Source organism: Chlamydotis macqueenii, chromosome 25 (genome assembly GCF_036417535.1).
Source record: "Chlamydotis macqueenii isolate bChlMac1 chromosome 25, bChlMac1.mat, whole genome shotgun sequence".
In the NCBI taxonomy this organism is placed as follows: Eukaryota; Metazoa; Chordata; class Aves; order Otidiformes; family Otididae; genus Chlamydotis; species Chlamydotis macqueenii.
Window position 1 is genome coordinate 761953 of NC_141580.1, and position 25675 is coordinate 787627.

General features: G+C 66.5%; 1 protein-coding gene across 3 annotated transcripts; it reads right to left on the minus strand.

Moving 5' to 3' along the window:
• Nucleotides 1-3114: 3114 nt before the first annotated feature.
• On the minus strand, nt 3115-21818 carry MED24 (mediator complex subunit 24). 3 transcript variants are annotated; one of them, XM_086766968.1, is made up of 26 exons: nt 21764-21818; nt 21338-21476; nt 18985-19067; nt 18430-18468; nt 16894-16967; nt 15514-15737; nt 14838-14949; nt 14194-14344; nt 13844-13957; nt 13165-13212; nt 12858-12940; nt 12387-12473; nt 11957-12068; nt 11235-11377; nt 10359-10396; nt 9575-9657; nt 8085-8263; nt 7853-7952; nt 7334-7509; nt 6986-7250; nt 6617-6798; nt 6223-6316; nt 5774-5873; nt 3913-3990; nt 3608-3756; nt 3115-3464 (listed from the first exon to the last, which is right to left on the minus strand). In XM_086766968.1, the coding sequence occupies exons 2-26, from the start codon at nt 21465-21467 to the stop codon at nt 3348-3350; spliced, it is 2961 nt and encodes a 986-aa protein (XP_086623094.1). In that variant the 5' UTR covers nt 21468-21476; nt 21764-21818; the 3' UTR covers nt 3115-3347. The 3 variants fall into 3 exon arrangements, with proteins under 3 accessions (XP_086623094.1, XP_086623095.1, XP_086623097.1); XM_086766969.1 differs by having other exon boundaries at nt 21338-21479; XM_086766971.1 differs by lacking the exon at nt 18430-18468.
• Between the last annotated feature and the right edge of the window lie 3857 nt (nt 21819-25675).

The window sequence follows — 25675 nt, forward strand, 5'->3', positions numbered from 1 at the left end:
CGCCCGGCCCTGCACCCTATTTATTTACATCCCAGCCTGAGCGACCTTCCCCAGGAGCGCCCAGCTTTTCTGCTTATTTAATATTTATTGCTATTTAATATTTATCTGGCTGGGGAGGCTCCCCCCGCCCATCGGCCCCCGAGCAGGGCAGCCGGCCCTGCGCTGGCATCCGCGCACAGGTATCTGTGCGCAGCATCACCCTTGTTTAATATTTAAACAAAAGCGTATCTCTGCTACGAGGTTCGGAAGCCGAGCTGCTGCTGGCACCGCGTGTGCCTCGGTTTCCCCGTGGTTCGTGCAGGGCGCTGCGGGTACCGCCACGGCATCCCGCCCGGCCACGGGGAAACTGCCTTCATCCGTGGATGAAGATGCTTCAGGGCAGCATCTCCCTGCCTGGGCTGCCGCCCACGGGGACAGACCTGACGGGTGTTATTTCTATCAGCTCTATTTGCATTAATTACTATTTATTAGCCATTAGGTAAGGAGGAGGGAGGGGAGGATGGAGGTGCCGTAGGGATGCAGCAGCCTCCCAGGATGAGGATCTTCCAGCGGAGACCCAGCACCTTTGGGGGGCTGCGGCTTTGCTCCGCCAGCACCTGTCCCCCTTCCCTGCTAAACTGGGTGTATTTATTGCAATTTACCTTATTTGCACCCATCTCCTGGTCCGGGGGGAGCAGCTCCACGCTGCCGCGGTGAGCGGGGCCAGGTGGGACGCAGCCCCGTCCACACCGACCCCGGCGCAGCCCCCGGTCTCGTGGCTGTGCCGGCAGCTCCCACCGGCCCACGCAGCCGTATTTGCGTACCGGGAATTTCACAGCCCGCCCCGGCGGGGGCTCAGGCCGTGCATTTTGTACTGTATTTATTGCTGCAGCTGGGCGAGCCCCAGAGAAATACATGCTATTTTTTTATACGCGATAAAAATGGAAATAAACTCTATTTTTGCTCCAAAGTCCGGGCTGTCTGCCTTTCCTGCTGTCTCCTGCCCGCGCAGGGGGAGCGCCGCACGGCCGGGGCGCAGGGACACGGGGACAGAGAGATGGGACGCGGGGGGACACGGTCGCTGGCATCGGCTCACCAGCCCCAGTGGAAACCAGCAGCCCTGCCCAGGAAGCACCCGCGGGGTGGCCGGGTGTGGCTGCCCGGGGGTGGCAGCTTCCTCCCGCGCCCGGCAGCGCTGCTTGGGCAAGAGATGATTCCTAGAAAGCACCGGAGCCTGCCTGCGCCGGCAGTGCCAAGGCGAGGGCGAAAGCCCAGGGACACGGGGAGCAGCCCCGGCCCCACACCGGGACCCGCTCGCCCCCCATCCCGGCAGCACAGAGCATCCCCGTCCCGTGCCGGGAGGGCGAGCACAGGCGTGGTGAGTGCTCGGGGCTCTGCGGCAGCGGAGCCGACCTGGGTGCCGTGCCCTCACCGTGGGCCCCGGGGTCAGCGGTGCTGCGGGGGCCCGGCTCTATCACTCTTTGGCTGCTGCCACGAGGGGAATCTGCCCCAGCACTGCCCGCGGACGTGCCTGGAGCCCTCCCCGAGCCGCCGCGATGGGATGGGACATCCAGCAGTGAGAAAAGCCAGCTGGATGGACAAACGGACATGCCTGAGCGAAGTCAACAGAGCCCGGAGACCTGGGCACGGCCCCTCGCCCTGGCGAGCCCCCGCCACCTGCCCAGGGCCTCTCCCCGCGCCCTCGTGGGTGCCCAGCCACCCCGGGATGTCCCTGCGCCCCCCGGCTTGCACCAGACCCGCTCCCTCCCACCGGTCCCATGCTGGCGTCCCGTGACCGCCGGCACCCCCGCGCCCGGCCCGGCCATGGCAGAGCGGGGCCCCTGTTCCTGCCTCCCCCCGGTCCCCAGCCCTGGGAAGGGGCAGGGGCGAGGACTGGGGCTGCGGGGAAGCCGCCGCGCACCGTGGCGGCTGGGGCTCCCAGGAGAGCAAACGGCGACAGCCATCGCTCCTTCCTGCCCGGCTTATCGGCGCTTACAGGAAATCCTTTCTCCCGCTCCAGCCCTTTCCTGGAAGGTGAAGCACGGGACACCAACGCCGAGCGCGGGGCTGCCGCCGGCAAATATTGACAGAGGTGGGAAGGCCGAGAGCGCCAGGTCCTGCTCTTTGCTCCGAGCTAACGGTAAAGAGCCGCCCCTGGGCACGCGGGCGCTGCGGCCGGCCCGGAGCAGAGGTGGCCTGGGCAGGTCGGTGCCAGCTTCGCGCAGGACTTGCACCCGAGCCAGGCCTGGTGCGGAGCAGCACCAGCCACGGCACAGCGCAGGCACGGAGCCCTCCGTCGGGGCAGCCCTCGCCCCAAGGGCCAGCCACCACCCACAGCCACGCCGAGCACGGCACGGCTCCGCTGCCCGCCGCAGCGGCCTCTCTCCCTCCAGCAAAGCCCAGGAGCAGGCAGGGGTCAGGCCGGCCCCGAGTCACCACCCGGCTGCCTCTTCCCCGGCCAGCATCGACCCAAACCCCCCGGCAGGACTGCGGGGCCTCCCTGCGCCCCTCTCCCTGGGACCACCACGGCTTTGGAGCCCCCGGAACTGTGAACGTCGGCAGAGCCCAGCCCTGGGGATGCGGCAGGCACCCCGAGGGGAAGGCCGGGCACGGCTTCCCCCTTTCTCATGAGTCAAGCAGCAAACAGAAATGAACGGAGCACAGGCGAAGCCGCCCCGGCCCTGCCCCCCCCCAGGGTGGGGGTTTTGGGACAGCTACGGGCGGATTCACCAGGGAAGCAGCCGCCGGGAGCCAGGGCGGCCCCGCCGAGGAGCAGGGCGGCACGGCGCTGGCAAGGCCGCGGTCACGCGCTGCCTGCGGCTGCCCTGCTCGGCGCGGGGGACGCGGGGTGAACTCACGCTCACGTGCGGGAATTTCCAACAAGAATTTGCTCGCTGTTGACAGCGCGGCAGGAAAGCGTCTCCGCTCCACCCAGCCGCACATCTGCAGCGGGGCGGCCACAGGCACCCGCTCCCCAGGCAGAGCCCCTCAGGGAGCCCCCCGCGCTCCCGCAGAGCCAGGGCAGGCTGGGGCCAGAGCCAGCCCCTTCCCCCTTCCCCTCCCCTCGCCCCCATCAGCGAGCATGGCTGCGGGACGTCCCAGGGCCCTGGAAAACCAAACAGAAGCAAAGCAAAGCCTGGTTCTATAAAAGGACTGAATGAATCATAGAAAAAAAAAAAAAAAAAGCAGGGGGTTTGTCCCAGCCCCTGAAAGCCCACCACGAGGCAGCAAGGGCAGCCGAACGCAGAGGGAAGCCGCCCCGCGGCGGGGCCAGGCTGAGCCCGCGGTGACGGAGAGGCTGTCCCAGGTCCGGCACCACGTCCTCACGGATTTCCCAGCAGCTGCCATGCAGGAGGGAGGGGCCCTGCTCACAGCGCAGCGATGGCTTTGGCAGCGACACGGCGGCCCAGGGGCAGGCTGAGATCCGTGATGGCCAGGACTATTTTGGGACTGGACATGGTGGACACTTTCACCAGCTCTGAAACCTGCCGGGAGAGAGGAGAAACAGCCGACTCACAGCAGCGCCGGAGACACCAGGCAGCGGGACGCCCCCGGACGCGTCCGTCTGTCCCGTGGAACCAGAGCACCCCGGGGCCAGGGAGAAGGCCGAGGCGGCCGCGGGACTCACCATGGTGAAGGGCATGAACTGGAGGATGCTGCCGCGGCTGCCCTGCTCCAGGCAGTCCACGCACTCCTCCATGAACCACTGGACAAACTGGGTGTGCGTGCCGGCCGTCTTGGCGCCCAGGATGGAAGAGATGAGCAGGAAGAGGTTTGCTGTGGAGACAGGGAAATATCAGAAGCCAGGCCGGTTCAGGGAGGCCCAAGCCTCCCGCACAGGGGACAGGCCCCCACCAGCGTCTTGGCACGGCCGGATTCGACCCCACGGCCAGGCCCCACCCCGGTGCCCCCTCCGGGACCCAGCCCCCTTACCCAGCACCCTGTTCAGGGGGTCCCTCATGCTGACGGTGTGAAGCTGGGAGGCGGAGAGTGAGCTGCTCATCGAGCGATCTGTTGGGGAGAACATCTGTCAGGCTGGGGGAGGCTGGAACGGCCTCTTGGCCCCCGCAGCCGTGCCAACACACCCACCCTGGCCACCTCTGGCTACCTGAGCTCGCCCAGCCCTCGGGCTCCAGGATGGGCTGTGCCACGAGCTACCCCGCGGAGTGGGAGAGACCACGGCCCTCGCCCCCGTCCGTACCCAAACGAGCGCAGTCTCCACTCCCTGGGCACAGCGGAGATGCGCAGCAGGCGGACAGGCTCTGCCTCGGGCGCCGTCCTTGCCGGGATGCGGGAAGCCCCGGCAGGCGGCGCAGGCCCACACGTGCCCCAGGCGTGACAGAGCGCCACAGCCCGAGGAGGGCTCCACGCGCTGCCACCGCTGCTCCTGGGGCGTGACACCTGGCTCTTGCACAAGCCAGATGCATTCTGAGTCTGACCAAGCTCAATGACATCTCCAAGGAGTCAGCGTGAGCGAGGCCACGAGGGTGCCTCCCTGCTGCTCCCCGTTCGGTTTCATTGCAGCAGTGACTCGGCCCTGATGCTCCGCGAGGGCATGAGCAACCTAACGCAATGTCACGATCGGGAGAGAACAGCGCTCCGCCGAGGCGCAGCGACGCGCCTGCTGCACATCCTGCAGCACAGCCGGCTGGGCGGAGCAAGCCAGATGTTCGACAGCTGCACAGCAGCACTAAAATCCCGCTGTCGGGGTACGATTTAGCTACCAGAGCTGAGGCGCGGCCAACGCACCAACAGCAAATCCTGGACAGACCACGGGGATTTACCCGACCCAAACTGTGAAGCGCTGCCGAGTGCTCCTGCGGGAGAGGAACTGGGCCGTCTCCGGCCCAACGGGACAGGAGGCTCCCGGGAAGGCTCTGGTGCAGATCCACAGTACACAGCTACTGCCAAGATCGGCGGGACCCACCTGGGGCTGCTCTGAGGATGCTCACCAAAAAAAGAAAGCCCTCCCACACTTTTCTCATGGAATCACATGAGTTATGTGGCCGCTGCAGGAAGCGGCATTTCCACATCACTGCAGCAAACAGGCCAAAAAAGTCCTGAATGTCACTGGAAAGAGGTGGAAGTGTCTCAAAAAGTTAAAAAAAGATAGTGAAATAAAGGGAAAACCCCATATTTCAACAGTAATGAAACCAACAAAAACCACAGGTTGATGGATGTACTGAAAACTAATAAATAAAGAGCAACTTGGGGTAAGGGCAGCAGCAGAAAGAACGACCGAGGAACATCCTGACTCACCGCCCAGGAGCCCAGACAATGCATGCGAGCGCCGCGACAGCGCCCACCACGGCACGGACACCCCCCGGCACGTCCCGCCGGAGCTGTTGCAACCCGCGGCAGGGACACACAGACGTGACTGCAGGGACTCATCAGCTCCGCTCGCTGCCTTGCTAACAACAGTGGAATTTCAGGATTTAGCCACAGACATCAGGAACGTCAGCTCCTGCCACTCTTGCTGCAGCACAGCAGCTCCCCGGCCCCACACAGACCGTCTGGGGTGACGGGGCCCCAAAAAACCTCCTCGAGCCCCTCGTGCGTGACGCACTGGGCTGAGTGGCAACGTCACGGAAGTGCAACCTCATCCCCTCTCCTAAGCTGTTCCGATCAGACAAATGAAGAGCTCGACCTTTTCTAAGCGTAAAAGCACCGGGGTAACTCAGAAAAACACACTTGAGCGCTCTAAATCTTCACCTGGCCAGTTTGTACACACTTCACACCCAGAAACGAGCAGCGAGGCAGGACGGTGCCTTCCCCAGCAGCCGCCCGCACTTACTGGGGCTGGAGAGGATGTTGGAGTCTTCCTCGTTGGAGCTCAGCAGGCGCATGAGCTTGGAGGGCTGCGTGTCATCCAGCGGGAACAGGCTGATGTAATCCTGGGGGCAGAGGGGGTTCAGCCCCACCAGCCCCTCTCTGAAGGGGGATCCTGGCCCCCCTCCCCGGGGCTGATGACCCACCCTGAGCTCTGCCCAGCCCCACGGCCCAGGACTACGATCTCTGTCCACCCAGAGGATCTCCGCCTGCGCCAACCTCATATGGACCCCTTCCCCAGAAAACAAAAGGGAAACCCCAGATTTCAAGGTCAAAGGGCCTCAGACAGCCCAGAGAACCCAGGCAGGGAGCCCACTCTCAGCTAACCCCCTCCTCCCGCCACTGCCACCTCCCGCAGACCCCACCCTGCACACAGAGCGCCTCCAAGAAAGCCCCACTTCCCGCCGTGCGCACCTCAATGTCCTCTCGGTGCCTCTTCCTCTGCCTGGCGGACGCCTGGCCCTTGTTGTGGGAGGAGTAGGAGCTCAGGGCACACCAGACGGAGAGCCTGGGGACAGAGCAGGGACACTGTGAGTGCCGCCAGCACACCCGGACAGCGGTGCGCACGCAAGGGAAGATGGCGGAGTCCGGAGCGTGCGTCGGGATGGGGCACAGCAGATCCCTTTCAGCGAGAGCCAGCAGCGAACAGGGCCTGGGACACCAGCACCCCCGCTCCTGCCAGCAGTGTCAGGGCCAGAGCGCGAACCAGGTGGCTGGGACCCCCGTCCCAGCAGAAACCATCTCCCCATCCCCACACACGGGCCCGCCTGACCCAAAGGAGAGGGCGCCCGCACGCCCGGGGTCTTACTTGGCGAGGGCCTTTCCTGGGGGGTCCATGAGGGTGTGCCACTTGGAGGAGTCCGTGAGCAGGTTGGGCAGGATGTGGCCCAGCAGCGTCAGCGTCAGCTGCTGCATGTCCAGGCAGAAGATGGCATAGAGCAGCTCCACAGCCCGCAGCGTGTGCTCCTTCCGCGTCTCCTTCAGCAGCTCCTGCGAGGCGGAGGGCAAGGCTGAGGGAGGCACGGGCACAGCTGGGCCTGCCCCACTCGCCTCCAGCGCCCGGGGCTGTGACAGCAGCCAGCCCAGCCCCACCCGGCACTCCTGGACCCCCGGTTCTACCCTTGACACCCAGCCACAGCGCTGGGATTCACAGCCGCCTGCCTCCTTCACCCTGTACCTTCACCAGGTTGTTGCAGAACCAGTAGACGCCTCCCATGTGCAGCAGGGAGTCGAAGATGTGGATGGAGCGGCTGTCGACCCAGCCCTTCTCCAGCACCTTGGTGAAGACGCCGGTCAGCACCTCCTTGATGGGCTTCTTGGGGGGCAGCAGGTTCCAGTAGGGGATGGTGTCCATGCCCGTGGAGGGGAACTTGATCTGTGTAGCCGTCTGCTGCAGGACATCCGCGCACATGTGCTCCAGGATGGAGCTCATGATCACCACACTGCGGAGAGAGCGAAGGTCACGTGGGCCCCGGGACGCGGAAGCAGAGCAGGAGACAGCACGACACAGCGCAGCAGAGCTCACCGCTCGTTGTAGAACTGCAGCGTGTTCTCGTTGTACAGGGGGGTGGCCAGCTGCCGGATCATCTGCAGGGACTTCTCCCGCTCATCCAAGCCCAGCATGCGGACGTGGGCCACCAGCCAGGCCACCGCGCACACGGCCATGCTGCACACCTTGCCCTTGATGTTGTCTGTGATTTTCTAGGACGAGACGGGCGGTGGGTGAGCACAGACACGTGTGAATGCACATGCTTCACCTCAGCATCACCGCCCAGGGCCGAGGGCCCCGATTGCAGGGTCCAAGCCCTTCTCTCCTCCGTGGGCTGAACCTGGCCCTGCCAGCACCAGTGCCACCAACGGGGCGGTTTGGGGCAGCGCTGAGGGACTAGAGTCACATCAGCTCCCCGGCCAAGCCATGAAGGAGCCAGCGAGCCCCGCAGCAGCTGCAGCAGCGTTCAGGGCCGAAGCACAGGGGCCCCCCCCTCAGGACACAGCTCAGTGCCGGTGTCCGCTCTGCCCCACACCGTCCTTCCGCCAGGCCCACCTGGATGGACTCAAAGGTGAGGACGCCGTTCTCCCAGGCGTTGAGGATCTCCAGGATGGCGGCCGAGATGCTCAGACATGCCTCGTGCCACTTCATCTGCCTGCCAGGAACAACAGCGGCAGGGCGAGGTTCAGGCACTCGCTCAGAGCGGCCACGGGGCTGGGGGAGACAGGGTGCTCCCGTCCGGGTCTGCCCCGGCCCGGCAGGGCGGGCGAGCGGGCCGAGCTCTTACACCAGCTTCATCTCGGAGGAGTTGTTGAGGAGGGCGACCAGGGACTCCACCTTCGTGGAGTCAGGACGGAAGCAGGGGTGGTCGGGGTTGAGGATCTTCCCCTCCTCGGGCATGCAGGTCAGCATCCAGGTCTCGAAGAAGGGCACCTCGCCCGCCGGGCTCAACTCCGACAGGATCACCTGGAAGGGAGCCGGCACAGGGTCTGCCGCGCGACCTGCATCCCGCAGGGACCCCGCTGGGGACCCCCACCCTGGGGAGTGACCCCCACTCCGGGGAGCTCGTGGCTGGGGGAACAGCGCCGCCCTGTGGCTGCACGGACAGCAGGCACTGGTCAGCCCCCAGTAAGGCACTGGTTTCTGGTCTGCGGGCTGCAGTTTTCCCCCCTCTGCCAAAGGGCTCCCCGGGGGACCACAGCCCCCCGCAGCGCTCCAGCGGCTTCCCTTGGGGAGACGCCGGGACAGGACCAGTCCCAAGGGGCTGCGAGCGTGGCCACGGTGTCACCGTGTCCCGCCCAGAAAGGGCCCCCTGTCCCCCACCCGCCGAGCTGTGCTCGGCGTCCCCAGCACCGGGGCTGGCCGGCCCACGGCTCCGTGGGGTCAGGGCCCGCAGTCCGGGGTTAGGGCCCGCAGCCCAGCTGGCAGCCAGCTGGGATCGCTCCCAGGGGGAACGCGAGCTGGGAATCCCACACGCTGCTTCCCCACTTCAGCCTGCCGTCCCCCAGGGGACACTATTTTTGTCAGAAGTTTTGCACATCTGTTCAGCAGCAGCTGGTCAGGAAAGTCGTGCTGGGCCGGGGGACAAGACCCCAGCGGACAGCCCGGGGCACGTCCGCTCCAAGCTGCCTCCAGCCAGGACTCCCCCTCCCCGCCCCCCAGGGCTGGCCGGGCAGGCCCCCCCCAGCCCCCCTTCCGCTCCCTCTCCGCGTTCCTGGTGTTTCGGTATCGTTTCGCCTCCCGACACACGCAGATGTTGAAACCTGGAAAGTTTTCATGCAGCCAAAGTGCCGTTTCCTGCGTGGGGCTGCAAGTTCCTCCTCTCACCGGGCTGGGCCGGGGCTCAGCCTGGCTGCACGCCCCCCCTCAGCCAGCGCCAAACCAGAGGGGCAAGGCTGGGAAAAGCCTGGGGGGCTCAGAGCCAGCCCGGAGAGGTGCGGCGTCAGCGTTCCCACCAACACCTCGGTACCGTGAAGGGAGCATGGCCAAAGCCCTCGGGAAGGCTGCGGCCAGCTCTGCTGCACCACCGGGCACTGACAGACCCTGCAGGGACAGATTTCTGCCTGCGCTGGGTGAAGGCAGCGGGGCTTTGCCCTGCGCGGCGGGGTGGCTGCGGGATGGTGGCGGAGGGGACGGCGGCTGCGGGATGGTGGCGGAGGGGACGGCGGCTGCGGGATGGTGGCGGAGGGGACGGCGGCGGGGGACAGCTGGCCGCTAGAGGAGGCTGGCAGGCCGCTGCGCTGGCGAGGTCAGAGCCCCATCCCAGAGGACGCTTACCTCCGAGCCGTAGGTCTGGGCCACATGGCACAGCATCAGGAAAGAGATGTCGAAGAGCAGGGCCCGAACCGAGGCCGATTTGGCTGAGGGGGGAGAAACAAAGACCGTGAGGATCTCCAGCCTCGGCACGAGGAGGCAGGCAGGAGCCCTGTGAGCTCGGGGGCCGGGATCCCACGTCCTCCAGGCAGCTTTCCTAACCTCAAGCGCTTGTGTGCGAACGAGGGCTGCAGGGGATGTGCCAAAAGTGCCCCCCTCCACCCTGTCTGACTCCCCTCAAGCCCCCGGAGCAGCTTTGGCCCCCCGTTTGGCAGCCCCAGCCCATCCCTGAGTTCCCCCCGTGCCACGGAAGGTCAGAGCACTCAGTAAGTTTCATCACACGCAAACGCAGTCGGAATCCTTATCTCGGGCGCTGCGCTGACACATCATCCCTTCCAGGGAGGGAGCCGGGGCAGGGCTGGCCCCGAGGGGCCCCGCAGGCTGGGCTGGGGAGAAGGAGCTCTTCCCCGGCAAGCAGGGAACACTCCACACTCGAGATGGACACACGTGTGCCACGCGTGAGGGCAGTGGGTCTCCGGGAGCCCAGATCCCCACCAGCACGCGGCCACGCACCCCTCTGCCGGGCTCCCTGCCAGCAGCTCCCAGCCAGGCCCGGCACAACTGGGCTCGCTCTGGCACCACAGCCAGTCTCAGCTTAACCCAGCCAGGCTCCGCAGCGTCCCAGCACGGGGCACAGCTGGGGGAGCACAGCTCCAACCACCCCACACACGGATGTGCTCACACTTACAGCTTTCTCCGCTGATGGGCTTCGTGAATTCGTTCAGCCTAGAGGGGTAAGAGAGAGCTGCGGTGAAGCGCTATCATCACGTGAAACAGCCCTCTTCCCACCCCCAAGACAACCAGGGGGCTGCCCCTGCCTACAGGCCCCTTCCTGCACCCCAGCCCAGCGCCCAGCCGTGCCCCGCACGGAGGAGCCGGGTGGGCAGTGACCGGAGCAAGGCCCCGCTCCGCAGACACCCTCCCGCAGCAGGGACGAGCCGTCGCCTCCCTCGGCTCCCCTGCAGCAAAACAGGTCCAGCAACGCTTCTCGGCTCCGTCTTTGAGCGCATCCTCTTGCCGGAACCAGCTCTGCCCGGCTGCGTGCGGATTTCTGGGCACAGACCTCTCTGTACCACAGCGGCACAAACCCCCGCTGTGGAGCGAGCATGGCATGGCCATGCCACCGTCTGCCGTGGGGCCGTGCACCCAGCCGGCCCCGCGTGGCTCCAGCTGCCTCAGGCCCCCCTGCTCGGCAAAGCTCATCACGCAGCCCCACGCGTGCTGATGCGTGTGCTCTAACCAGGACACAGGCGCCTGGGGACTGAAGGTGCACACGCAGCTAGCGCCCTGCTTCCGAGGCTGCACCGGCGCTGTCAGATCTCATACAGCCCTTAAACCAGCCCGACTCCGGTTCCCTGCCCTGCTCACTCAGAGCAAAGCAGAGGTGTTGCACGGTGGACGCAGTCTCCCCGAGATCCCAGCCCTCCCCAGGGCTCTGCTGGATCCAGTGCTGCAGAGACACTGGGCCAGAGGCATATCCCCCCTGTCTGGGGGAGAGCCTGGGGGGCTGCCTGCTACCCCAGCCCCGCCAGTCACCGGGAACGTTGTCCAGGTGGACGCTCACTTGATGAACTTCCGAGCAAAGGATTTCAGCTTGCCAGTCGCTGCCGCCGCTGCCAGCAGCAAGTCCAGGCTCTTCCCAGACAGCATGTGACCCAAGACCCCCAGTAACCCCTCGGGGGATGTGGAGTGGTCCGCATCCATGGTCTACAAGAAAAATAGAAGAAAGAAGTCACAGGGAACACGTGCTACAGAGCAGCAGTGAAAGTCCAGCCGCGGGGGCAGAGCTGATGGACTCCAGAGCTGTCCCAGGCGAGCAGGGCCCTGCAGGGTTCAGGGGGGTGCGGAGGCAGCTCTCCGAGGCCCAGGCACCGCAGGGCACAGTGCAGGGAGTGCCACAGCGCGCCGGGGCAGCAAAACCGGCCGTAAAACACCCTCTTGTGCTGAGCAGCAGTGAGGCAACCAGTGTGACACAGGGAAGGGGAGGGAGTCCCCAGGAACCGGGGGAGATCCCGCGCAGAAGCGGCCGAGAGCAGGATGGGCAGAGCTGGCTGGGCTGAGGCTGCTGGCAGACAGCAATGTGCCGCCTGACGGCTCCTCCTGGGAAGGAGGAGGGGAGCTCCCGGTCTTCACAGTAGAACAAGGCTGTGTGATTCCTCCACCCCATCACAGTGGGAGATCAGGCACCTCCCAACCATCCCAGCTGCCTGGTGAGAGCGGCGCTGCTGGAAACCGGCTCTGGGGCTGAGACCAGCCTGGCCAGCGCGGACGCAGGAGGGGACTCACCTTCAGGATGTTGGTGACAGTGGGCTCGGCCCTCAGGATGAGCCCTGGGTTTGGCTGGATGTTGGCGTTCTCTGCCGATTTCAAGCACGGAGCGTGTTCTCTGTCCGCCTTCCTGGGGAATCCGCAAAGGGGCCCGTGAGCAAGAATTCATCACCCTGCCTCGCTCCTCTCCACGCTCAGCCACCTCCCACCACCTCCACCATCAACACCCATGAGGAAAGGCCACCACCTCAGGCCACCACCAGCCGAGGACAGACTTTGCTGCACTCAATCTGTCACTGCAAGCAAAGCCACGTCCCTCCAGGCCATGGCATCCCAGCCGCAGGACAGCCAGCGGCACCACAGCGGGTCCTTTGTGCTCCCCGCAAGGAGGAGGACGGCAAGGTGCTCCAAGCCCACTCGGTTACCCAGACTCTCGAGGGGGCTGTACCGTTTGTCAATCAGATTGGTCATGTTGGCCTCGGAAAGCAGCCCGTGCTTGCCGCACTCCTGCAGGAGCAGACTCGTGCAGTCGCAGCTGGAAGAGAGAAAGAAGAACGCTGGCCTGAGGGGCGGCATTCCTGCTGCCCTGGGCAGAGCTGCGGGGCACGGGGACTCCTGGGTTGCCCTCCTGGCTCTGGTCCCACCCCTCCAAGGATGCTGCGGGGCCAAAAGCAGCTCTAGATATCACACAGCATCACCAACACCTGAATCAGCTGTCAGACACTCCCCTGCCTTGCTCATTTGGCAGCACAAGGTCCTCAGGAAGAAGGAATTGGATCAGAGACTAAAAACACCTTGTCAGGAGCTGCCCCAGCACCCCGAACCACAGCTCCCCGCAGAGAGGACAAGGCTGCTGCGGCACGGGCTGGCCACAGGCTCACGGTGCTGCAGGTCAGCCCCGGGCACGGTGAGCACTCACTTGCATCGCTGATCCGCTTTGTCGAGCAGAGGGGTCAGCTTCAGCAGGAACTCGAAGGCACAGTTCACATCCTCGGTGAAGTCCTGCCATGCACAAAGCCAGGCACTCAGCTCGGAGCGCTGCCGACACAAGCCCACCCTCTCCTCCCGCGCTGCCTTGTCCGTTAGAGGAAGGTCGTTGAGACACAGGCCCTCTCCTACCGCAGCCACCCCCACGCAGACTGGGCCACGCACCGGCACCACCGTGACAAACACAGCTCGTGCACACAACACGGTGAACAGCCCCAACCGACAGCCCTCAGACTCACCTTCTCCCCTTGGGGATACTTCTTGAGTTTAACCAGCACCTGGGGGATCTGAAAGACATGGGGACGGAAATGACTGACCGAGGCAGACCCCACTCTGCGCTCCCAGCGACACAGGGGCCCATGCAAAAACACGCCTGCAAGCAGCTGCTCCCCCAGCCCAGGGAAAGGAGCATTTCTGGAGCAGCCCGCACGCCCAGGGGACTTTGTCCCCCCGCCTCTCCTCCGCAGAGTCCTTCCAGCGGGACAGGGAGCTGCAAGGCATGGCCATCTCTCAACAGCCAGGCTGCAGAGGAGCCCAGCGCCGGCCAGAGCATGTGTCAGGCCTGAAACTACACGCAGAGCCCTTTTGTCTGGTTCAAAGAACAGAGGCAAAGCAGACCACTCCGGGGAGCAGAGGCCCTGCGGCCGCTGCAGCACCCTTCAAAGGCCAGGATTTCCCCCACAACACCCCAGGAAAGCCGCTCTGCAAAACAACGTGGGGCTGGGCTGAGAAGAGGCGCTGGACAGCAAGGTGGGCTGCAGGAGGGCTGCCACGGGCTCAGCGGGACCCCGAGGGGCACGCCACGGGAGAGGAGATCCAATTCTCTGCCAGTGTTCAGCAGGGGCCGGGTGCGCGGGGAAAAGGCAGCAGCACGCCCAGGGCTCAGAGCGCTGCGCTCGCGGCGGGGCTGGGCCCTACCTTCAGGAAGGTGAAGGCTGTCCACTTCAGCTCCTCCGTGCCCTCCGGGGACTCGATGAGGCCCACAAAACAAGCCTTCCAGATCTCCAGCACAAAGAGCGGGGAGGGGATGCGCTGCAGGGCACACAGACAAAACCCTCTGGTGTGGGAAAGGCAATAAAGCGCCTCCCCCAACGACAGCCAAACCCCAAACCCCCTGCGAAGGCGCTGATGGGCTCATGCTGCTCCCTGCAGCTGTGTCCGTGCCCTTGGGCCAGGATCAGCACAGGGAGGTACACAGCACAGAGCCGCAGCGAGGCCCGCAGCCCCCAGGCCACCCTGAGCAGGAGAGCAAGATGCCGTTTCTGTACCTGCATCCTCTTCACCATCATCAGCTGCTCCACCAGCGGCTGGGTCTCTCCCGTGAGGTTCATGGTCCCCTCCAACAGCACCACGGCATGCACGGTGGGGAAGCCGGTCTTGTTCAGCTGCTCAGAGTGGACCGAGAGCATGGTGGGGATGCTGTGTGGCAGATGACAGCACAGGGTCACTGGAGCCTTGCTTGGACGGATCCTTGCTCCTCCTGTCCCACCCTCCCTTCCCGGCCAAGCCCCTGAGCTTTGCTGTCCTGCATCTCTGGGGCAGGACAGTTTGTAGCTCCCGTGCCCTGCAGAGGAGCCCTCAGGCTCGGCCGAGCCCCTGCGCCACAGCCCAGGCCCCGGGAGTGGCTCCAGGGGGATCCAGAACAGGGATGGCCGCTGAGGGAGCTGCAAGGGCCCCAGGGTCACGGGAGGAACAACCCCTGAGTAACCCCAAGTCACCACCAGCTCTGTTCCCCCTCCTACCACAGGGCCCCTCGCCAGCCTCAGCCCACTGCTGGTCCTGGGGTCTGAGCTGGGAGGGGACAGCAAGGCACGGAGCCAGCGTGGAGGGAGGCGGGAGGCTCTCAGCCCCCAGAGCAGGGCTCACGCCCATTTCACCCTCCGAGCCCACGGAGACAGCAGCGCAAAGTTACCTCTTGATGAGGGAGATGCAGTCGTCAGCCTGGCTTCGCAGCAGGGAGTTGCTGAGGCTGTTCAGGTTCTCCCCCAGCTTGACGAGGGACTGCTCCACAGTGCTCCAGGAGGCTGGGGAGGCAGGGCAGGCGTTCAGCGACACGCCGAGGAGTCGGGCAGGCTGGCTCCAAGGCCCACGGCAGCAGAGGGCCTGCCGAGGCTGGGCCTCCCTGCCGGGCCCCGCGGTGAGCAGAGGCCGGCATACTTCTGCGAACCCAAGCCGAGGGTCTGCGTGCCACCCAGCAGCGCCCGCTCCAGGCTCAGCCTGGCACAGCCTCTTGGCCAGACGCAGGCACCAACCGAAGGCGCAGGGCTGTGCCAGGCACGCTGGCGGAGTATGGGCCCCGCCGCGCGCCCAGAACAGCTCGCACAGACTTCACATTAATTCTGCTCCTCTTCCAAGGGCAGCATGGAGGGGAGGGGGCAGAGGGTGGCACAGAGCCAGGGAGGAGACGGTTACGGCAACAGGGCTGGAAGATAGATGGGCTTGGAGCCGCACGGACAATGCGGCAGGAGCCGGGCTGGGGGAAGGGAGAGGTGGCAACATCTCCCCAGGGCCAGCAGCGACGAGGAGGAAGCCCTGGCAGCAGCCACAGGCAGAGCAGGCCGTGGGGCAGGGCAGGGGCAGCGACATACACGTCTCCTCCAGCTTTGCGATGTGGATCAGGGCGCGGTTCTTGGTGCTGCCGAGCATCTTCTCCAGCCGCTCCAGACACATCTTCAGCTGGCTCTCGGCCGTCCCCTGCTCCAGAGTTTCCTTCACCTTCTCGGTGTAGAAGGCCGCGCAGCGAAGGAGCCAGTTGAGGGCACTCATCAGTGCTCGGCAGAGGCCAATGCACTCCTCTGCTTTGCCGTGGCAGCTGGGAAGGGGAGAAAAACGGGACCTTGCTCACCGTGGGCTGGGCCGCTGTCCCCAGGGAAGCCGAGGCACAGGAACAGGGCAGGCCGGGGAATCCAAACCCACCTCCCGTGCCCCCAGCCCCACGTGCCCGCCAGCTCCCGGCTCCTGTGCCGCAAATCCCAACCTGCTCAGCCCACAAGCATCCCCGCTGTGCCAGGGGAAATAAAGTCTCCCCAGCGCAGACTCCGCTCTGGCCACTCTCCTGCAGGGAAACTTTCCAAGCCTCTAATCAAATTATCTTGCTAAGAGAGGCTCAGCGCTGATCAATGCGCTGCGAGAGATGAACGTTTCCCCTCCTGATGCACAAATCATCGGGGCCAGAAGTTTTGATCAAATTAAGCAGAGGATCAGATTAGGCAGGGACTGGATTAAGTGACCGGCTCTGCAGTCGGCCAGCAACAGCTCCTTGTCAACATCTGTGACTGATGCATATTCATTGCTGCTGCTTCATTTCATGTAATTGAAGAGCTGCTACCTTCAGCCTTCCTCCTCCTCCCGCCCCCGCCGCACGCTCGCTGCTCTGGCCTCCCAGAAGAGGCTGCCAGGGGTTAACAGGAAGATTTCCGAGCTTCTAAAAGAGTTTTTGTGGCCTGAATTGTCTGGATTCCCCTGGGTCCTGCACCACCAGCGGAAGAGCACGAAGCAAAACAAGGCAGCTGCCTGGGGCAGCCCAGGCAGGACTGCAAGCACTGGCGGACAGGGACGCTCAGCTGGGGCCCTGGGAAGCTGCAGAGGCCACACAAGAGAAACAAAACGCTCCGAGGGGACAGACACGCTCAGGCCACAGGGCTTACACCACCCCTATCGACCTCAGCCAGGCAGCAACACCACGGCAGAGGCGTTTCTCCCAGAACAGGCGGGCTCCTTGCAGCTTCCCACAAAGCCGGAGGGGTTTTGGACTCCCTCTGCTCTGCCCACGCTGGTACTCGTGTGGCAGCCCAGCCTGGGGCAGCCAGAGAGGGACGGCAACTCAGGAACGACACGGAACCGGAGGGGAAACCTGCCTCCCTCTACCAGGGCAAGCACCCCGGCTCAGCGGGGGCCCGCGGGCTCCCGGCACCGCCCGCAGTGCCGCCCGTGGCCCAGGCGGCGGGGCTGGAAGGAGCACACCGTACCTGAGGCGGTCACAGAACATGTCCATGATCTCCAGCAGCGACTGGACACACAGGTCTCGGGAGAAGTCATCGAACTAGAGCAGGAGAACACGGATTTCAGATGGGGGCTGCCAGGCTCCCGCAGCTCCAAAAGCAAACGCAAGCCCTTTCTCCAGGGGCCGGGCCGGGCGCTGCCGGCTGCAGGACGCTCGCCCTGGCAGCTGCCCAGCAACCTCTCGAATGAAAACTAGGTCAGGGCTGTCCGACGGCCGGGCCGTGCCCTCGCGGGGTCACAGCAGGCAACCGGGCCGCGGCAGCGGGGCCGAGGCTGGGTTTTCTCGGCAGCCTCTCTGAGGCGGCGGCGGGGGCCTGAGCTCCGCTCCCCGTCGGCTGCCTTGACGCGGCGGTGGCCCGGCGCCAGCTCGCATGCCCACCTCCGGCTCGGCGGGGCTGGCAGCGTGCGCCAACAGCTCGGCCGGCCACGGGGCCGGCGGGCAGCAGAAGCGCAGCTCCCCGCCTCCTTGCGGAGCAGATGGGGCCACCCCACTGGGCCGGAGCTAGCCCGCAGCTCTGCTCTCGGCCCACGCTGATCTGAAGGAGGAAGCCTCAGCTGTCAAGGTCAGCTCTCTGCCTGCCCTGCCGGAACGGGCAGCGACGCGCGGCCAGGGGAACAACAACGAGCCTGCGCTGTTCAGAGCAGACCCGTCGCTGCGCTCAGTGTGAGCCGGCCGCACGCTGGCTCTACTCTCGCCTGGGAACGCACGCACCACCCTGGATCGGTGCTGAACCCCGCTGAAGGGGTCCCCACCCTCGCCGGGGCTTTGCGGCAGGTTTACAGCACAGCTCCGACCTGCGCCTGTGGCCCCCCAAAACAATGCCAGTGTCTCCTCCTGTCCCCTAGTAACTACAGGAAGGCAGGAGGAAATAAATTATTCACCCTTAAATTATCTTTCCTTCAGATCAGAGGCCGCCCTGGCAAGGCCGGTGCTCGGGGAGGGTAGGGGCCCTGACGCAGCCTGCGAGGAGCTATTGCTCCCCAAACGCCAAGCAGAGGCAGCCGCAGAGGGCTCGTCCCCGTCGAAGTGGCACGTGAACACCGAGCACCCGTGGGAAGCCGGCCAGCTGAGCAGGGCAGGTGGCCACCGCCGCGCGGCCCGGGTGCTGGCAGCGCTCCCTCATGAGCAGCGCTGCTTTTCCACCGCCAGCTCTGGATCCCCACGGCCGCAGGAGGACGTGGTTTCCGGCAGCCCGGGTGTGGTTTACACGCAGGGTGCTGCGGCGCAGGAGCCCGTCAGGCCCCACGCAACGGAGGGACAAGGCTTTCACATCCGCAGCCATCCCTAAAACCAGAGCGGGACCCTCCGGCCGCGGCCAGCCTGTCCCCAGGGGGACACAGAAGGACTCGGGCGCTAATCTGCGCTGTCTGACCGCTGCTGACTCAGCGGAGGATGCCGTTTTCCACTTGACCTATATTTGGTGAGAGTTGTAGGGAGGGAAGCGGATCCGTGGGGCACAGGTAACGAGAAAAACCTCGGGCAGCACCTGTCAGAGCCATACCTTGCTGATGGCCGTCAGGACCGTGGAATAAGACACCATCTACGAACAAAACACAAACCAAAACAGCCCGGTGCGGCAGCATGCTAGCGGGTGATATCTGCCAGCGCGGCGCCCGTTGCTGAGGAACGGCAAGGTCAGGGCACGGCCCCGCTGCCTGTCACCGCAGACGGGGCCGGGGCGCTGACCCGGCACAAATCCAAACAGACATTTTTAGGTGATCGCTGGTTTGTTTCACACAAACTTCAGGCGATACTAAACGCCGCGCTAAGAAAGCGCAGAGCTTACAGCAAGCGCGGAGGCTCTCGCAGGGCAAGGATTCCCACCCCGCGTGCAGCCGGGCGACGGGCAGAGGCCATTTACAGAAACCTCCCCGCCCTGGGCACGTGCTGAGCCCTCCAGCGCCCGCCCAAGCCCAGGGGAGGTGTGGGTGGGAGATTCGGGGTGTCTGCCCGTCACAAGCCAGTTTCTTTGGCCACCTGCTAACCGGGGCTGCGAGGCGAGACCAGGCAGCGCCTGCAGCTGAGGGGGGAGGCAGCGCGCGGGAAGCGCCGTTACCTGGGAGCTGATAGCGTACTTCAGGTAGGACAAGATGAGGGGGTTCGGCGACGGCCCGATCATGGCCTGCTCGAGAAGAGCCTCTGCAAGAGAAGGAGAGGGGCCGGGCGGTCCCGGGTTAGCGCGGGACACGCAGACACACACATGCTCTGCCCTCATCCCGCAGGAAAAGTGGCAAAGACAAATTGTGCTCACCGCAGCAACTGCACTGCGCTTCCCTGAAATCAACCGAATCCCACAACTTTCTAATCCCCGACGGCAAAAGCCGGTAAATAATTCAGGCAGCGCAAGCAGCCTCCTGCTAACTCAGCTCTCCCCGGGCACCCTGGCCCCGAAACAGCGCCTGCTGCTCTCCAGACACGTTCCCCTCCCTCCCACGTCCTGCCCAGGAGCTCTCGCATCCTCCGCCGGGTGACTTTGGCTCCGGCACCCGGGGCTGAACTCCGGGCAGACGGCCCCTCTCAGCTGGGACCAGCCCCGCACAGCTGGCCCTCCCTGCGCCCGCCAGCACCGGCCCGTGCACGCTGGAGGGGCTCTGCCCGCCCCAGCTGCTCAGTCAAGCCTTTAATTGACCATTTGAACTATGGCAGAGTGCAGGAACCACCTCCCAAAAGCAGGCCCCAGGCTGCGGCTCGGGCTGTAAGTAGGTCAAAGCACCCAGACGCGAGAGGGGGCAGCAGCCATTTGGGAAGTCGTCGCCCCGAAGACAAGGAGGGAGCGGCAGCCGTCGCCGGATCCCGACCGCGGGAGCAGGAGGCTCCCTGGGTCTCGCTCGAAGGCTGAGACCTCGGCCAAAAGCATCTCAGCTCGAGGACAGAAGGCTAATGGCAGCCTTCCCCTCCCCATCTAATCAGGGAGTGCCAACACGAGCCAGCCCCACGCTGTTACCGCTGCAGACGTGTCAGCACAGATTTGCTGGGCACCGCCGTGATCCCGGCAGCTCGTGCCAGCTTCTCCTCCTTTGTCATTCGAACCTGAAAGGCACGAGCTCGTAAGGACGGCTCCAGCGCTGCAGAGAGGCAGGCGGCGGTTGCTGCCTCTCTGGGGGCCTCGGGAGCAGCCTCGCTGCACACCCACAACACTCGTGCTGCCTAGGACGGCGGCGGCGTCAGCATCCTCCCCTCTGTAGCGGGGAAAAGAGGGGCCCAGCTCCCTCCCCCTCCTTGCAGAGGGGCTGCCCTCCAACGAAGCCTTTCCCCAGCACGGGCACTACGAGCCGTCCAGCGAGAGCCGTCCCACGCCAAGCGCCCCATGGCCTCACCGTCTCAGCGAGCGGAGCAGGAGCCGGTCCCTTGGGCCGGGCACCAGGGAGCCGTGCGGACCAGCTGGCCAGCGGCCGGGCTGGCCCTCCAGCCAACCGCCCCCCACACCCCCCAGCGCTGCGCTCACAGACCCCGCTCCCCCCGCCATGCCAGCCCCCGCCAAGTAAACCCGGCTGCCCCACCGCCGCAGCCAGGCCCCACGGCTCCAGCTCGGCTCCTCCAGCCCCACATCGCCATGGGGCTGCACAGGTCCATGAGCGGACCCCGAACGGCCCCAGCGGGACGGGGACAAACCCAGCCTGAGAAACTCAGCTGTGAGGACACGGTTTGGCAAAACCATCACCCCGGGCCAGACGGTGGCAGAAAAAACCCCGGTGGGATGGAGGGAGGAAAAGAAGACCCATCGGGGAACGGTTCCCCGCCTCGGCCGGGCGAGGAGCGCGGCTGCCTGTGCCGGGCTGTTTCTCTTTAAATCCCCCAGTGCCGCAATCCTCGAGCAGCGCTCTGTTTATTTATCCAGGGCTTGCAAACAGGAAAAAAAACCTAGCAACAAGTTTCTATAATTGGCGTAAAGTCCTGGCAAATCTTTAAACCGTGGAGCTCAGCAGGTACCAGCGCTTGGCAGGATTTGTGTCGAGCGCCCTTGAATAGGGATGGGAAAAGAAACCCTAACAACCAGGGGTGGGAAACGGCCCTTGGAGCAGCACCTGGCTCCTCCGCAGCGCTCTCCCCTCCCGCGGCTAGGCATGCTGGCAAGGCAGATGGGGTCGCTATCCCCTCTCGGTGGGGGAAACTGAGGCAGCCAGGTGGTGAGCAGTGTCGGGGAGGCACGGTGCGATCCCGGAGCTCCACGTCAGCAGCGTTTCACCACGTGTCGCTGCAGCCCGCGGCGATCCCAGCCCTACCGGGGTGTCCTGCCAGGCCAGCCCTCCACCGCAGGCTGATCTTTAGCCCAGCTTAACTGCGGGTCCATCTCCGGGCCAGGCAACAGGACCACCCCCGGGCCAGCGCCGGAGCAGAAAGCCCCATCCTCTCCACCCCTTCCCCATCTCCATCCCCCCGCGGCTTCCCCCACGCCCCACGTCCCGAACCTGCCAGGTTGAGGATGTCCCAGGTGGCTCCACGGGGGAAGAACCGCTTCATGTTCACGGCCCACTGGTAGTCGCTCCACCTCTCCTTCCAGGCCTGCAGGAGGGCCTGCTTCAGGTTCACCACCTTCATGGTCGCGCTCTGCTAAAAGGGAAGGCGGCGGCAAGCCGGGGGGGGGGGGCGAGAGGGTTTTGGGGAGGGGGTGAGAGGGTTTTGGGGACGGGGTGGAAAGATTCCTGACCCCCTCCCTGGGAGAGGGGCAGAGGGGGCCCAGTTGTGGGGGTGGGGAGGCCGCGGTGGGGCCCTGGCACCCCACAGGGCGGTGGTGGGGGGGTCTCCGGGGCCGGCTCCCGCACCAAAGGTGCGGGAGCCGGCCCCGGAGACCCCCCCACCACCGCCGGTGTCGCCCCCCCTCCGCCATCACTCACCTTCGCCCCGCACCGTAGCGGCCGGCAAACGCTTCCCTCAGCGCCTGGGCACCGCCATTGCTGGCACCTGCCAGCAAGCCGCGCGCTGATTGGGCGGCGGGGGGCAAGGCGGGGCGCGGGGGCTGCTGGGAAGTGTAGTTCGGGAGAGGAGGGAGGTGCGTGCAAAGGTGGGGGGGTTACAAAGGTGGGGGGGTACAAAGGTGGGGGGGTACAAAGGCGTGGGGGGGCAAACATGGTGTGTGCAAAGGCGTGGGGGTGCAAATGGACGGGTGCGCAGAGGCGTGAGCGTGCGAAGGCGTGAGGTGTGAGCGTGCGAAGGCGCGAGTGTGCAAACACGGTGCATCCAAACACACGAGTGTGCAAACAGGTGGTGGTGCAAAGGCGTAGGAGCGCAAACGCATGGGGTTGCAAACAGTGTGCATGCAAAGATGTGGGGGCGCTGGCACGGGGGTGTGAGCACGGGGACGTGCACACGCAGGTGTGCAAGCGTGGGTGTGCACGTGAGGGAACATGTGTGCATGCACGTGTCTGAGCACGCATGTAGATGGATGAGTGTATGTGTGAGTACGGACACGTGTGAGCACAGGCGGGTGTGCAGGCACGCGTGTGTGCGCAAGCATGGGAGCATGCACACGTGGGCGTGCAAACACGGCTGTGCATGTGGGAACAGGTGTGCATGCAGGCAGCTGTGTGCACACATGTGCCAGGCTGCACGTGTTGGGGGGGTGCGTGTGTGTGCGTACTTGCATGCACGTGTGTGAGAGCACGGGAGTGTGCTCGTGCGGGTGTGCACATGGCAATAGGTGTGCACGCAGGGGATGTGTGCACACACGTGCCTCGGGGGGTGTGTGTGTAGATGCACAGGTGTGTGTGTGCCTGCAGACACGTCAGGCTCATGTGTGGCTGTGTGTGCACGCATGTGAGCCTGTGCAGGCACACACGCCCGCAGGCAGGTGCACACAGGTACCCGTGCATGGGCAGATACACGCACACGGGTATGCCCAGGTGTGCCTGTGCACACGCGTGTGCTCATACATGTGCAGGCAGCCGTGGGGCTGGGCCCCCTCCCCCCAGTGTGGTACCAGCAGCTAAAAATATCCCCGGCTGCCTCCCGCCATCGCCACGGCAACCGCGGGATGGGGAGCGGGCGGGGGGAGGCTGCAGGCCCTGGGGAGGGGGGGCAGCCCCCCAGCGCCCCCCCCCCCGTGGCACAGGACCACCCCCACGGCTCAGGAGCGCGGTGAAGCTGTGGGGTGGGGGACCCCAGCACCCACTGCCCCCCAGCCCTCCCGGGGGGGCTCCAGGGCCCCTCCGTCCCCCGGTGAATCATTCATGGGGCTGGGGTGCGGCAAATCCCCCCGTGCCGGGCCGGATTAAGCGGGCGAGGGGCCCTGGCAGCCGGGGGGGGCCCGGCCCCCGCTCGTGAGCCAGGATTTCCTGTGCCGGGGGGGGTCCCGCTCCCCGCAGCTGGCGAACGCGGGGGCCACTCCCCGTCCCTGGGCTGGAGGGGGCCAGAGGAGCCCCCTGGACACCCCCACTGTGGCGAAGCCCCCCCAGACCCTCCAGGCCTGGTGGGGCCTGGTGGGGCCGGGGGGCCGGGGGTGCGCTCAGGGGTCCCAGCCCCCCAGCCCAGCACGGGGGCGGCCGGCGCGGGGGGAAGGCGTCGAGGCCTCGGCTTTGGCCGGGTGCCCCGGCCCAGCTGCCTCCAGCCCCGGGGGGGGGCCAGAAGGGGCCGGGGGCCAGCGGGGGGCCGGGGCGGGGGGCTTCCCCTTCCCGTGGGGTAAGCGGGACAGCAGGGACCCCCGGGGCCGGGCCCTGTCCCGGGTGGGGGGGCCACATGGCCGCTTCCCACCCGCTGTTCCGTGGGGCATGAAGCGTCCGGCTCCCAGAGGGGCTCCGCGCGGGGGGGCGCACGCAGCCTGGGACGGGGACCCCCCCACGGCACCCCCGGCCGGTGGCGGGTGCTGCCCCACGGGGGCCCCCAATGTGGGGGCCTGGGGGGGCCCTGCCGCGGGGCTGTGCGCGGGGCCGGCGGGACGGATGCCAATGAGCGTGTTCCGGCCGGCTGCGGCGCGCCCCGAAATCCGCGCGGCCCCTCCACGGCCCACGTGTCCCCACCGTCCCCCCGGCACGGGGTCTGTCACAGGGCCCGGGGTCCCCGCGGAGGGGCACGGGACGGGGCGCCGGCGATGGGGGGAGAGGCGCCCGCCCGCGCGCCGGGGGGTTTGCGGCGAACCCCAGCCCTGCCTCAGTTTCCCCGCGGGACGGGGGGCGCCGGCTGGCCGCGGGCGGGGGGGTCTGGGGGCGCGGCGTCGCGCTGAGGTGGCCGAGGCCAGCGGGCCGGGGGCGGCGAGCTGAGCCCCAGCCTTATCGCGGGCGACGCGTCCCGGGGGGGGCGGCCGCAGCCGCGCCGTGTTTGCCGAGGATAAAGTGTACGGCACAGGCGGGGGCCGCGGCGGGGGGGCCGCCACGCTGGCACCCCGGCCACCGCCACCCGTGGGGACGGGGGGGCTTGGGGTCCTGCGGGGGGTGGGAGGGCCAAGGGGACCGTGGGACCAGGGGGGTCCGGGGGGCCGTGGGGGCAGCGAGGACCGGGGGCGGCACAGGGAGTGGGGGACCGTGGGGACCGGGGGCAGCACGGGGAGCGGGGGACAAGCGGGGCCGTGGGGACCATGGGGCCACGGACGCGGGGCGCCCGCCGGCAGCCCAGGCTGTCACTGTCCCTAGCCCTGGGGGTCTGCTGTGGGCACCGCCGTGCCACGGGGACCCCCATCCCCTGGGGACCCCGTCCCCTGGGTGCCCCCCTCCGCAGAGACCTCCATCCCCTGGGGACACCCATCCCCCTCGTCCCCTGGGTGCCACCGCCTGTGCAGCCCAGGGAGGGGGGGACACGGGGCGGGGGGAGGCACACGGCCGTGGGAGTGACACGGCGGTGGGGGGGGGGGACACAGGGCAATGGGGGGGGGGGGGGCAGCGGCCCTTTAAACCTGGGCATGATGGGATGTGTAGTCCGGGGGGCGGGGGGGAAGCAGGGGCTGCTGGGAAGGCGGTGGGGTGGGACGGGCGGGTAGGGGGGCTGCGTGGGGGGGGAGCACCAGCGCCCTTCCCAGCCCCCCCCCCCCTCCCCCCAGCGCCCGCCCTGCGCGCCGGCACCCTCAGCCCCACGGCGGATCCCTGCCCCGTAACCCCCCAGCAGCGCAGGGCCCACCCGCGCGTGGGTGCTCCGTGGGGCTGGGTCCTGCCCGGGGCCGGGCTGGGTACCCCGAGGTGCGGAGCTGGCCCCTGCCCCGTGGGCACCGTCCCCACTTGCCGTGGGTGTCGTCCCCGGTCCCTGTGGGCACCCCACCCCACCACAGTCATCGTCCCTGAGCCTCTGTGGGCAGCGTCCCCAGCCCCACTGGTGTCCCATCCCCAAACCCCGTGGGCAGCGTCCCCAGCCCCACTGGTGTCCCATCCCCAAACCCCGTGGGCAGTGTCCCCGGTCCCCATTGTCACTGCCACTGCACCCCCTCGGGCACCGTGTCCACCCTGCCACGGGCGTTGTCCCTGGGCCTCTGTGGGTGCCATCTCCAGTTCCTGTGGGCACCGTCTCCACGGGTGTCATCCCCGGGCCTCTGTGGGCACCGTGCCCAGCCCCACTTACGTCCTGTCCCCAAATCCCGTGGGCAGTGGTTGTCACTTGTCACGGCACCCCCGTGGGCACCGTCCCCCGTTCCTATGGGCACCGTCCCCACGGGTGTCACCCCTGAGCCTCTGTGGGCGCTGCCCCCAGCCCCACTTAGGTCCTATTCCCAAACCCCGTGCGGAGTGTCCCCAGCCCCCGTTGTCACTGTCACGGCACCCCTGTGGGCACCGTCCCCACGGGTGACATCCCTGACCCTCTGGCACCGCCCCCAGCCCCCCTCGGGTACC